At 51.2% G+C, this 13,931-nt stretch overlaps 1 protein-coding gene across 4 annotated transcripts in view; it reads left to right on the top strand.

Moving 5' to 3' along the window:
* Positions 1-13,931, top strand: part of AGO2 (argonaute RISC catalytic component 2) — a 99,335-nt gene that overhangs the window by 72,766 nt on the left and 12,638 nt on the right. The window contains exons 14-17 of one of the 4 annotated variants that reach the window (XM_053558629.1): positions 1,691-1,781; positions 5,620-5,814; positions 7,338-7,472; positions 12,081-12,182. In XM_053558629.1, the coding sequence (XP_053414604.1) occupies positions 1,691-1,781; positions 5,620-5,814; positions 7,338-7,472; positions 12,081-12,182 (523 nt within the window). Of the gene's footprint in view, positions 1-1,690; positions 1,782-5,619; positions 5,815-6,885; positions 6,935-7,337; positions 7,474-9,144; positions 11,187-12,080; positions 12,183-13,931 lie in introns of those variants that run through there. The other 3 variants (XM_053558630.1, XM_053558631.1, XM_053558632.1) reach the window with 3 other exon arrangements.

Raw genomic sequence — 13,931 nt, 5'->3', positions numbered from 1 at the left:
GGGAGCCGCGAAGACAGAAGGTGGTCAGTGCCTCCCTTATCTCCAGGCCATGTCCTGACAAACTCTTCCTCAGTCAAGGATCATACTGAGGCTAGGGCTCACGCACCATCATAGCTCTGAAAATTCTAAGTCAGGCTCAGCGCCCATAGCACAGTGGTTACGGCACATACACCAAGGGTGACTGGTTTGAACACAGCCTGGGCCAGCTAAAAACAACAATGACAACTGCAACAAAAAATAGCTGAGCATTGTGGCAGGTGCTTGCTACTTGGGAGGCAGAGGCAGGAGAATCGCTTAAGCCCAAGAGTTTGAGGTTGCTGTGAGCTGTGACGCCATAGCACTCTACCCAGGGTGACATACTGAGACTCTGTCTCAAAAAGAAAGAAAGAAAAGAGAATCCTAAGTCAAACCATTGTAAGCTGAGGACCTTCTGTGCTGGGAAATGGCAGTGGCGAGCCTAGACCTCAGCCTTCCCCAGGTGTCTTGGTGTCACACCACCCGCCGGGCTGGCTCCCACAGCATCTGACTGGCAGTTGGGCCCATGAATTCACACTCCCACCAGGCTGCTGTGCGGTGCTGGTGCACTAGATATGGCCACACTTGGGAACCTGAGTTATACTGTTAATTGAGCACTAACTGGGAAGACTCGAGTTTGTGGTGACGTGGACAAGGGTCTGGTTTGAATTATCCCTCCACTTCTCACTTAGGTACAGGGAGGGCTGCCACCAGCCTGCCCTGCCTCAGAAAGTGGCTCTAGGACATAGCAGCAGGCAGAGGTTCTCAGCAGGGGTGGAACCCCCAGGGCATGTCTGACAATGGCTGGGGACATTTGGAATGTCAGGATTTGGGGATGCTGCTGGCATTAGTGGTTAGGGGCCATGATGCTATTAAATTCCTTTTCCCCAACAAAGCACGATCCAGCCCAGGGGTGTCAAGGCTGCAAAACCCTGGGGACTATAGCACAGTGGTGAGCCAGAGCTGAGTAGCAGGCTGTGGAGCTCTTTTGGGTAATTTTAATTTTATTTATTGTTATTATTGTATTTTTTGAGACAGTCCCATGGCACTACACTGTGGGTAGAGTGCCATGGTATCATCATAGCTCACAACAACCTCAAACTCTTGGGCTTATGCAATCCTGCTTCAACTTCCCAAGTAGCTGGGACTACAGATGCCTGCCAAGATGCCTGGCTAACTTTTCTGTTTTTAGTGAGACAGGATCTCACTCTTGCTCATGCTGGTTTCAGACTCCTGAGCTCAGGTGATCCACCTGCTTCAGCCAGGATGAGGACTGGGATTACAGGTGCGAACCACTGCGCCCGGCCAATTTTTATTTTGGAAACATTCAAGTATATACCAAGGTAGAAGCTATGGAATGGTGAACCTTTGTGGCCTGAACTCCGGCCAGTCTGGTCTGAGAGGTCTTCCACCTAGGCCCCCCAAAACCCCATTTTCCTGAAACAGACTTCTTTTACTCGGAAACTTTCTGTAATTACTATGACATGGTAAGGTAATGGCCTCAGGTGGTCCTCCCACCTCAGTCTCCCACAGTGCTAGGATTCCAGGCCTGAGCTGCCATGCCCCAGGGTAGGATTCTTTTCAGAAATGCAACCATAACGCACTTACCACCCCAAAGGTGATGCCAGTGCCTGCTGTGGCCCTCCCTGGCCCCTGACTGTGCTTGTCCCTACAGGCCTCCAGTGTTCCAGCAGCCCGTCATCTTCCTGGGAGCAGACGTCACTCACCCACCCGCAGGGGATGGGAAGAAGCCTTCCATTGCTGCTGTGAGTGTTCCACACTTTCTCTTGGTTTCTCTGTTGGTGACATGCTGCTCTGTGTTTGCCCCACAACACCCCCTCACACACACAGGTCCCACTGTAGCAGTAGGACTGGGGGTTTCTTTCTGGAAGGATGAGGCTCCCTGAAGTATAGCTGGGGTCTGCTGGCAGGAAGGTGATGCTAATGCTGGCATGAGATAAGTCCTGGGAAGCAGTGGGAGCCGTGTACACAAGCCTTGTCCAAACGTATGCCGGACACCAGCCTGCAGGGAGGGCTCACCCTGCCATCTCACCTGGACTCATGTAGCACCTGATGGTTTCGTGGCCTGTGGGGACCGATGTTGGGCCTGTTCTTGCTATTTTATTTTTTCTTATGAAATATCAAATGTAACATAGCAGCCAAGTTAAAATTCTACTTTTTAATTTTTTTTTTTTGCACGGGCGGTGCCTATGGCTCAGTTGGTAAGGCGCCGGCCCCATATACCGAGGGTGGCGGGTTCAAACCCGGCCCCGGCCAAACTGCAACCAAAAAATAGCTGGGCGTTATGGCGGGCGCCTGTAGTCCCAGCTACTCAGGAGGCTGAGGCAAGAGAATCGCTTAAGCCCAGGAGTTGGAGGTTGCTGTGAGCTGTGTGAGGCCACTGCACTCTACCAAGGGCCATAAAGTGAGACTCTGTCTCTACAAAAAAAAAAAAAAAAAAATTTTTTTTTTGCAGTTTTTGGCTGGGGCTGGGTTTGAACCCGCCACCTCCAGCATATGGGGCCAGCGCCCTACTCCGATGAGCCACAGGTGCCGCCCTTTGTTTTTTTTGTTTTTTTTTGTTTTTTTGTGAGACAGAGTCTCACTTTGTTGCCCTTGGTAAAGTGCAACCTCCAGCTCTTGGGCTTAGGCGATTCTCTTGCCTCAGCCTCCCGAGTAGCTGGGACTACAGGCACCCACCGCAACACCCGGCTATTTTGTTGTTGTTGTTGTTGTTGTTGTTGTTGTTGTTGCAGTTTGGCCAGAGCCAGGTTTGAACCTGCCACCCAAAATTCTACTCTTTTTTTCTCTGACCTGTTTGCAATCTCCTAAAGGCAACTGTTATTAGCTGGTTTTGTGGGTTTGTTTGTTTGTTTTGAAACAGGGTCTTGCTCTGTTGCCTAGACTAAGGGGCAGTTACGTGATCATATTAACAGCTCACTGCAGCCTCCAACTCCTGGGCTCTAGTGATCCTCCCACATCAGCCTCCCAAGCAGCCAGGACTATAGACAGCTACTGCCATTCCTGACTAATTAATATATGTGTGTGTGTGTGTGTGCGTATGTGTGTGTGCGTATGTGCATGTGTTTTGCAGAGATGGGGTCTTGCTGTGTTGCCCCCATGGTCTTGTATCCCTGGCCTCAGGCAGTCCTCCTGAAGGGCTGAGATTAGGCTGAGCCACTGCACCCAAACAGGCCATCATTTTAAAAGCTGTGAAGTAGCTTCAGGTGTAGAGCTGTTACCAGTTCTACTTTTTTTTTTTAGTTAGTCTCACTTTGTCACTCCTGGTAGAGTGCTGTGGCGTCATAGGTCACAGCAACCTCAAACTCTTGGGCTTAAGCAGTTCTCTTGCCTCAGCCTCCTAAGTAGCTGGGACTATAGGTGCCCGCCACAATGCCCGGCGATTTTTAGAGACAGGGTCTCACTCTAGCTCAGGCTGGTCTCAAACTCATGAGGTTAAGCAATCAGCCCTCCTCAGCTTCCCAGAGTGCTGGGACCACAGGTGTGAGCCACTGTGCCTGGCTCCAGTTCTTCTCTTGAGAGTGTCCTCAGGTCGGAGTGAGGCCACCACCTGGACTCAGGGCGGTGGCAGCAATGCATGTGGGTGCTTTGCACCCACCCTCTGGTCACTCTCTAGGAAGTCCCAGGGTGCTTGTTCTCTGGAGGGGGCAGTATAATTGTCATTGTGGCTTTCTTTTTAAAAGGACAGAACCAAACCACGTACAGTCAATAGTCTGATTTTTAAATTGGAAATGCAGAGAGCAGAGTGTTAACTCAAAATCACCTTGGGAGACCGCCATGTGCTGTAGTAGCACAGCCATGTGGAAGGAAGCACGGGGCTTCTACTCCAGTCATGAGTCTGAACCCCACCCCCTCCCCTGGTATGCCCCTCCTGATGCTGGCAAATCCTCCTGGGATCCCCTGCCCCACCCCCATCCCCAAAGAAGTGACTCAGAGGCCTGGGCAGAAATTGGAGCCCAAAGCCCTTGCACACGGGGGCCTGTCAGGCTAGGGACAGCCGTGGGTGCCCTGAACCTCCCCCACCCCCAGCTTTCTATACCAAGAATGAAAATACCAGCTATGAGCTCAGCCCTGAACCCCAGACACACTTGAGCTCTATTTTCTACTGTTCCTCTTGGACAATTGAGCTTAACATTTATGAACCTTCTCATGTGTAAAATGAGGAAGCAAATATTGACCTCTTCTTATGAAGCGATGGGGTCCAGGCCTTGGCACAGTGCCTGGCGCACAGCAGATGCTTGGGTGCTGCCAGTGTTATTTCTTGGTTGGCCTGGAGGGAGTGTGGGCAGGACGTCCCGCTGGGACATGAGGGGCCAGGTAAGCTGCCCTGGGTAGAGGAGAACAGCAGGTGCTTGGGTGTCACTCAGAGGCCACACTTCCTCCAGTGAATTAGTGTCACTGAAGTAATTCCTGCCGCATGGCCCAGCAGTCACCAGTCACGGCCCCACCCCTTCCCATGCACACAGTGTGTCTCCTCTCACTGGGTGTTTTCCAGCCCTTTCCTCTTCTGATCAGCAGAGACCAGCACGTAGGTCCCCTTGGTGGTGCTGTGTGCTGGGGTGTGAGCCGCCGCCTCCAGCAGGCACAGCCACCCTCTTCCTGTCTCGCCTCTCTGGGTCCCTCTTCGCCTTTTTCTGCACAAACATTGTGTCACATTGAAACGTGTCCCTGGTCTTAAAAGACTTGTGCTGGCTTCTTCACGTCCTCAGGAGCAGACAGAGCTGCATGTCTCCCTCCGTCCCTCACTTGTCAATCACTAGGAGCAGAGATTTCTGTGTGTATTTTTCCAACTAGAAACATTTCAGAGTCTGTTCTTCTCTTGTTTAGATGGAACAGGAGAAAGGATATGGAATACATGGGAGGAAAATTGGGGAGAAAATGTTCTGTGAGGATTTCCAACGAAGGCAGGTTGCCAAGAAATATATCTCATTTTTCAGGGACACAAAAGGAGCTTGTCACTCTCAGTGTTTTTCAGAAATTCGGGAGACTTGCCAGTCCCAGCCAGGAGGTGAGAGGTGCAAGAACAGCCTGGCCGGGCCTCTTCACGGGGGGCTGTCATCCTCACGGCCCTCCCCCAACAGGGACTGCCCTCGCGGCCTTGCTCCTTCTGTCCCCTTGGTGGGGACCCGGCACCTTCCGGAGGCTGTTCACAGGGCCAGTTTGCTTTGGGCTGCTCTCATTCCTGGGGGCCACATTCTTGGCATACCATGTGGGGATGTTCATGTGGCTTCTTAGAAAGAGCAGTTCGTTTGCCGTGAGAGCACCAGGGACACCCGCACCAGTTGCTTTACTTGGAATTAATTCAGCCAAATCTGACCACAAGCAGAATGAGTTTCTGAGTAATCTTCTATTTTTTTATTACATACCTTGGGGCTAACTTCTGTGCCTTAAAACACATTTGTAAACACTACAACTGCCAGACCATCGGGGAGAGGGTAGAGGTTGTGAGCTCATGAGCAGTGGGAGTGTCGGCTATGGCGGGAGTGCCAGGGTGAAGGTGCTTTTGTCCCTCCCTGCTCCTGCACACACTGGGAGAGGGAGCTTTCAGGGACTCTTGCCCACACTCACTGCCTGTGCCCACAGGTGGTGGGTAGCATGGACGCCCACCCCAACCGCTACTGTGCCACGGTGCGCGTGCAGCAACACCGGCAGGAGATCATCCAGGACTTGGCCGCCATGGTCCGTGAGCTCCTCATTCAGTTCTACAAGTCCACGCGCTTCAAGCCCACCCGCATCATCTTCTACCGTGACGGAGTCTCCGAGGGACAGTTCCAGCAGGTTGGCGCCTCTGAGCTTCCCCCACTTTTCAAGCGTCTTTGATTCCCGTTTGTGCCAGAGCTGCCTCCCCAGGTCCCCAGGGCAGGGAACTATGTCGTTTACTCTCTGCCCCGCTGTTGACCTGGCGGGATGGGGAGGAGAGAGGAGATGGGTTGTCCAGGCACTGGCTGAATGCTGAGGCAGGACTGAGGGAGAGGTGGAGGGACAGGTACGTGCTTGGAGACCAAGAACCAGGGGAAGGGTGTGTGTCTGGCAGTGGTGCACGTGCGGTGTGCCATCTGTGTGCCTTCCGAGACTCTGGGCTTAGCCTTGTAAGTGGTTGGTTGCGAGCTATATAGGGACAGCGTGCTTGAGGGACCCAGTCCTATCATGTCTGGGGACACCTGTCTGCAATGTGAGGGCCAATCCAGAGGGTGGCTGCGGGACAGCAGGGTGAGAGTTGTCACATGGGGCCAGCTGGGTGTGGAAAGAGTAGCAGGCCAGGGGAGTCGTCACAGTCAGGGCCACTGAGGCGGGTAGGGTTTTCATTATTCTCTTTAGTTGAAAGCACCCATACCACCCCACAGTGACCTGTGGGCAGTCATAAATCCATCCTAGCCTGGATTTTGGGCCATTGGTACCCAGGACATGCCTTGCTCATGGCCAGGCCTGCCTCCTCTGCCTTACTCCACTCCCCTGGGAGGCATTAGCCATAGGCCGTACCTGCTAAGGATGTAGCCCTGGTGTTCAAGAACCCACCTGCCTGATCACCAGGCCAGAGCACACTCCACAAGGCACGCACAGCTTTTCTGGGGCCAAAGGGAAGAGTGCCTGGTACTGAGGCCCCTGCTCCTAAGTGGCTGGCATTTCCTGGCCGAAGCCTATGTTTTTATGTGGTTTGTTTTGTCTTGTTTTATTTGAGACAGAGTCCCATTCAGTTCCCCTGGGATTGAGTGCCCTGGCATCATAGTTCACAGCAACCTCAAACTCTTGGGCACAAGTGATTCTTCGTCCTCAGCCTCCCAAATAGTTGGGACTACAGTTGCTCGCCACAACACCCGGCTATTTTATTTATTTATTTATTTTTTTTAGAGACGAGGTTTCGCTCTGGCTCAGGCTGGTTTCTAACTCGTGAGCTCAGGTAATCCACTCACCTCAGCCTCCCAGTGTTAAGCTTACAGGTGTGAGCCACCATGCCCTGCCCTGCAGCCTGTGTCTCTGGGGGAGCTGCTGCCCTGTGCCTTCCAGTCCGGCATCCTGGCAGCCTCTTCACAGAACCTTCTGGGTACCCTCCAGTAGGAAATGTTCTCCCCTTATTGAGCTCCCGGCTCTCTCATCCCGCACCACAGACCTCCCTGTAAGAGGGGAGATTTCTGCCTTTCTCTGTTTTTCCCAGCTGTGAACTAGCACACTCAGTGAGAATCACCACAACTGGGTTTTCTGAACCCAGAAGACAAGACGTATTTTTGAGACACTGTAACCCAGCATTCCGTTCTTAACCAGTGCTGACATAGAACTAACCCCTGAGTGCACCCTCTGCCCAGGTTCTCCACCATGAGCTGCTGGCCATCCGCGAGGCCTGCATCAAGCTGGAGAAGGACTACCAGCCGGGGATCACCTTCATCGTCGTGCAGAAGAGGCACCACACACGGCTCTTCTGCACCGACAAGAACGAGCGGGTGAGTTCCCAGGGTTGTCAGGCCACGCCAGGCACGGTCATTAGAGTCACACTCGGGATCTGCTGGCTCCTCGGTGCTCTGTCCAGGTTCTCAGGAGACTTCATCCTCCAAACGCTTCCTGGGGAACCAGCCTTAGGCCCCAGAGAAAGGCTCTGTTTGGTGAGAAATCTTAATTGATTAAATCCCTTAGGTCTGGGACAGGTCCAAGTGAGATGCCACTTATCTAATAAATTGCCCAAGGAGGCGGCTCTGAGAAAGACCCAGTTAGGTAGAAAGTATAGCAAGGGACAACACAGTCCTGGAGATTGCCAGGGTGGAGTGAACTGGGACCCCAGGGCGCATCCTGGCAAGCCGGGGACAGGGTGATGCTGCTAAGAGTTTGTTCGGCTGAACAGAGCACACGGGTGGCAGGTAGGTGCAGGGTGCCGGGTTCCTCTCATGGGTGCTCTGGGAGGGCCAAGGCTGTGGACAGAGCAGCCAAGAATTCAACACAGCTGAAAAAGATAGGAGTCCTTGGATTAAAATTGTTTTCCATGTTTCTGAGAGTGTAAATAAAAAGAAATCCACACCTAGATACATTGTGCTAAACAGCACAAGGTGGCCTCCTGAGAAAAAAGACCCTGCCCAGAAAGAAGAGAACTTAAGTTTACAACCAGCACCCTGGAGCCGGACACGGTCATCTCCTGTTGATGTCCACTCAGCACCAAGGGAAAGTAACCTAGAGCTCTAGTCCTGGCTGCCACACCAGGGCAAGAGCACAGGGAGTGCAGATGGGTAAGTGGAAGGCAGACCAGAGTCTGAGGTTGTAGCTAGAAAGGGGGTAAAGCAAGAGGGTACAGCAGCAAGAAGCTCGCGTGTCCCCAACCCAGTGTCCTAAAATTACGTAAGGACATAAAAACAAAGCGGAAACTAACAGAATTTTAATGAGAAATTCACAAGTCCACCGTCAAAGAGGGATACTTTAACATACCTATCAGAAGTGGAAACAGGCAAAAATCAGTAAAAACTGAAGGTTGGGAGGGTAAAATGAACAGGCAGATATAATAGAAAGAATCCTGGGCGGTGCCTGTGGCTCAGTGAGTAGGGCGCCGGCCCCACATGCCGAGGGTGGCAGGTTCAAACCCAGCCCCGGCCAAACTGCAACAACAACAACAAAAAAAAAAAAAATAGCCGGGCGTTGTGGCGGGCGCCTGTAGTCCCAGCTGCTCTGGAGGCTGAGGCAAGAGAATCATGTAAGCCCAAGAGTTAGAGGTTGCTGTGAGCCGTGTGACGCCGCGGCACTCTACCAAGGGCAGTACAGTGAGACTCTGTCTCCACAAAAAAAAAAAAAAAAAAGAATCCTGCCCCCCAGCTGGGTACAGTAGATTTCACCTGTCATCACACCTACTTGATTGGTTTTTAAGTTAGCTAGGTACTCCTGTAGTCCCAAGAACTTGGGAGGCTGAGGTAGGAGGACCATTTGAGCCAAAGAGCTTGAGGTTGCTGTGAACTGTGATGCTCTGATGGCCCCACTGAACTCCGCCTGGGTTCCAGAGTTGGTCTTCTGCGGAAAAAAAAGAAAAGGTGAGGCTCAGGCCTATTCAAGATTTGGCTTCACCCATAATCTCCCACTGCGGCTGAGGAAGGCATTGCTGCTGGGAGCGTAATGGGCATCAGTTCTGCTTTACCACAGGAACTGAAGGCTGCCCTCATCACAGGTCGGGCCCAGGATGTCATCGAAGAGTACTTCAAATGCAAGAAATGAACAGATAAAATTTTGGATCACAGTTTTAAAAGGAGAGAGAGAGAAGAGAAAAACGCCAGCTTCAAACAACTGTGTTTACTCACATGGGGGATTCTGAAAGTTGGCCTCCTACCAGGAGAAAGGAAGTCCGAGATTTCCTAAAGTCCATCTTTTATAAACCGTATTTTTGATCATTACACAATTAAATTTTAAATCAGCAGTAGAAACCAAGTTTAAGAGTTCTTAAAAGTTTCAGCCAACTTTTAAGTAGTGATGTATTAAACATGTAACAAGAAGAGAAACTGCAAAATACTCAGAACTGAACAAAAACGAGAGAACGTCATATCAAACTGTACGCAGTACAGTTAAAACAGTGTCTCAAAACACAGAAAAGAACAAAAAGAAGCCTAAGGAAGAGCTAGGAAGGAAGGACGAGCTCTCGGGCCCTAGGAGCTTGTGGGCGGGTACAGGAGGGCTCCAGAGTCAGCAGTGGTTGGCACCATCGCACCCACCCCCACCCGAGAATGGACAGTGACACAGTAGAGAGTGGAGAAGGGAAAGAGCATCAAAACCAAGCAAGGCTCAAAGAAAAATAAAGAGAACACTTACCTCAATATTAGGAACAAAAAAAGGAACTTAACTACAGAAAATCTACTTGCTATTTAAATTATAATGTGCTATTGTTAACAATTTTATGCCAATAAACTTGGAAACTTACATATGAATTTTTTGTCAAATTACATAAATATCAAAATAACCAAAACTTGCTGAAGAGAATAATCCAATAGGCCTTCTTAGCAGATTCCCACCCCCAAAAATGTCAGACACAGCTTTCTAGGCAAGTTTTGCCAAACCTTCAAGAATAGAAAATCTTAAAGTGTGACAGAGACTCAGCTAGACAGCCTGGGGGATTGACTGAGCTTCTTATGTGAGGGTGGTCCAGAGATCTTTACAGGCAAGTCTCAACAAATCTTCAAGAAACAATCTCATATGAAGTATTTCAGAGAATAGGGAGGAGGGGAAATTGCTAGTTCACATTAGGAGATCAGCCTGGTAGGCTCAAGTATTGGCAAGATGTGGGTGCTGTGCAAGGAGATGTGTGTGTAAGAATTTATAATATGTGGCTGAACACCTGTAGTCCCAGCAACTCGGGAGGGAGACTGAGGCAGGAGGATCACTTGAGCGCAGGAGTTCAAGACCATCCTGGACAACATATAGACACCCTGTCTCAAAAAATAAAGTTTTAATTAAATTGGCTGAGTGAGGTGGCTTATGCCTATAATCCTAGCACTCTGAGAGGCCAAAGCAAGTGGATTGCCTGAGCTCAGTAGTTTGAGACCAGCCTGAGCCAGAGCAAGACCCGGTCTCTGCTAAAAATAGAAAAACTAGTTGAGTATTGTGGTGGGCACCTGCGGAGGCTGAGATAAGAGGATTGCTCAAGCCCACAAGTTCGAGGTCACTGTGAGCTGTGACACCATGGCACTCTACCCAGGGCAACAGGGTGAGACTCCTGTCTCCAAAAAAAAACAAAAAAAAAAAATAAAATAAACAAAATGAAAATCATCTGTCCACTGACAGAAGAAAAGCTTGTGATGTGTTCATATATTGGCATTCTGTGCAGCAATGGAAATTAGTAACTATCAAATGGGGACATCTCACAAGTGTGACATTGAGCCAAGAAGGGCAGTGCGTGTGTGGGGTCCGAGTCTGCAGGGCGGGAAGTGAGTAGCAGGAAGGGAGAAGTGTGTGCGGAGAATAAAGTCTGTGCCTGCAGTTGCTCTAGGGGCAGGAAGCGGAAGGACAGAGTCTAGAAGACAAAGGGGATCACTATTTCCAAATATTTTTTCCCTTTAAAAACTCTGAAAGTTTGGGATGGCGCCTGTGGCTCAGTGAGTAGGGCACCGGCCCCATATACCGAGGGTAGCGGGTTCAAACCCGGCCTCGGCCAAACTGCAACCAAAAAATAGCCGGGCGTTGTGGCGGGCGCCTGTAGTCCCAGCTGCTCGGGAGGCTGAGGCAAGAGAATCACGTAAGCCCAAAAGCTGGAGGTTGCTGTGAGCCGTGTGATGTCATGGCACTGTACCGAGGGCGGTAAAGTGAGACTCTGTCCCTACAAAAAAAAACTCTGAAAGTTTGAAAAATGTTGATGAGAAGTAAAACAATAAACCTAAAAGAACAAAAGGGGAGTACACTGGAGGTTCTTTTTTTGTATGGATATTTGAGATATTAAACATCTAAAACAGTCCATCAGGGGCTTAGGTAACTGGGGACAGGGCTGGGGGGGGTGGGAGGCTTTACTGCTGTGGTGACACCGACTGTTCTTTGCTGACTTTCTGATCCAGCTTATAAATTTATGAATCAGTTGTTTTCTAGTTCTATTTATTGCCTGTGCCCCTAGCCTCCTGGATGGTCACTTAGGAGGCTGCCCTGTTCCCTTGGATGGTGGCCACTAGCCGTGAGCTCTGACTCCCCAGCTCTCTGACTTGAGCGTCGGCGTGTCTGTGCTGGGAGACTGTCAAGTGCCTGTCATCCAGTTTGGCTTTAGGGTTATATGTCGGTCACGATTTTCATCTTGACCTCAGCTAGCACCAACGGTACCGAAGAGCTCTTAAGGTGAGGCAGGGTTACCGGTGAAAAGAGGCTCACAGGCCAGCGAGAGGTGTGGCAGGTAGCCCTGGCCCAGACGGAATGCTAGCCAGCTTAGCTTGGGGTTGCATTTTACTTTGCCACTAAACAACCAAGTAAATGTATTAGCCAGTTAAAAAGTTTCAAAATATAGTAGCCTCTGGCCAAGCTGGAGCTTGGCTGCCTGGGCTCCTGCTTGCTCTGCCCTGCCGTCCCCTGGTCCCTAGGCCGTATCTAACGAGATGACTATGTTGCCAAAGGTTGGGAAGAGTGGAAACATTCCAGCAGGCACGACTGTGGACACGAAGATCACCCACCCGACAGAGTTCGATTTTTACCTGTGCAGTCACGCAGGCATCCAGGTGAGCACAGAGTGGCCCCTTCAAACCGAGTCCCAGACACCCATGGTGCTGTGCCCTGGGCAGCATGCGGGCAGAGTGTGAGGACAGACAGGAGGGTAAGCAGGCAATGAGGAGCTTCCAGGCTGTCTCTGGCACTAGGAAGGAAGGGGCCCCCAGTGTTGTGTATGGTGGGGATGCTCAGCCCTGGCCTCCCGAGGAGGCCTCAGTTGAGGTCCTTGAAGTAACAGTGCATGCCAAGGCCAGAGCACTTTGGGGGGACGTGAGGTATCGTGGGGCTAGACCCTGGTAAGCTAAAAGTTAAGATCTGAGTAGGAACAATAACCTTAGGGCTGCCACGAGGAACGGTGGTGGGCAGGGGACCCCCAGGAAGCTTTTGCAGGTGGGGGGACACCAGGGACTGGCTCACATCCATTCAGGCAAACTTGGTGTGGTCAGCATGATTGCTGGGTGAGGCCAGGCTTTAGCCAGGCACTGGGCATGTGGAGAAGTCACTGTATGGCTGGTTGTCACCTGGAGGCTCTCCTGGGCTCTTCATGAAGAGACCACATCTAGCCAAGGCTATTCCACCTCAGCACCCCCACATGACACCACTGTGGGAATTGAGCTGCCAGGCTCTGCACAGCCCGGAGACTCCTCGAGATAGGAGGATCCTTGGGTTCGTGGCCCTGCCTTCATAGGGGGCTCTTGGTTATTCAAAAATGAGAAAGACTTAAATATCCCTCCCTGGAGGATTTTGTTCTCCAGTTAAGAGCATCTGTGAGCTTTGTATGGACTTTTAGAAGTCCACTGAAATGCCTGAAGCCCCACATCATTGATGTGGCCCCCAGAGACGCCTGGAGCCACATCCAGCCCCTGGGCTGCTTCAGTGCCACCAGAAAGATGAGAATGATGTTTGCATTTTGGAAGGGTATTAAAAAGAAAGAACATGCAACCATGAGCTGGAAGGTTTTTACGTCACTTGTTGGTGGGCGGCGTCCATGCCAGTGTGGGGTCGCCTGCTCCATCTGCTCCCTAGCTTCCCTCCTGGTAAGCAAAGCCCTTGTCCTCTAGCACATCCTGGGCAAACCCTTCTCCCTGAGTTTTCTGCCCAGGAACTTTCTGATGGGAGACTTCTCTGGTGACATGTTTAAGGGTGGGCCCAGGAGGTATCCTCAGTGACCCACATGGTCACTGCTCCCAGTCCATGACCACCACGAATTGAATGCCAGGAAGTGGATGCCAGTGTCTGGGAGTATCTATCAGGGAGCAGGAACATTCTGTCTCCTGCTAATACCAGTGGCCTCGGTGCAGGGTCAGACATGGGACAGGCAGCAGTGGTACTAGGCCAGACCAAGTAGGAGTGAGCAGGGCTCCTCAGGGGGATGCCTCTGCAGTGGGCCTCGGACACCTGGCAGGCTAAGCAGCTCCTGCCATGCCCATGCAGTGCTCACGTGCAGACCCCACCGTGAGATGTTGCTGTTAGCACATAACTTACGTTGGAGAATTTTTTCCTTGCCATTGATAAGTAAAACCTTATAGGCTCAGTGCCTGTAGCTCAGTGATTACGGCGCTGGCCACATACACCGGGGCTGGCGGCTTCAAACCCAGCCCAGGCCTGATAAACAACAATGAGAACAACAACAACAAAAATAGCCAAGGGCAAGCGGCACCTGTAGCTCAGTGGATAGGGCGCCAGCCCCATATACCAAGGGTGGTGAATTCGAGCCCAACCCCAGCCAAATTGCAACAAAAAATGGCCGGGCATTTTGG

This window comes from Nycticebus coucang, chromosome 13, assembly GCF_027406575.1.
Source record: "Nycticebus coucang isolate mNycCou1 chromosome 13, mNycCou1.pri, whole genome shotgun sequence".
In the NCBI taxonomy this organism is placed as follows: domain Eukaryota; kingdom Metazoa; phylum Chordata; class Mammalia; order Primates; family Lorisidae; genus Nycticebus; species Nycticebus coucang.
This window is presented reverse-complemented; position numbering and strand designations above follow the sequence as displayed.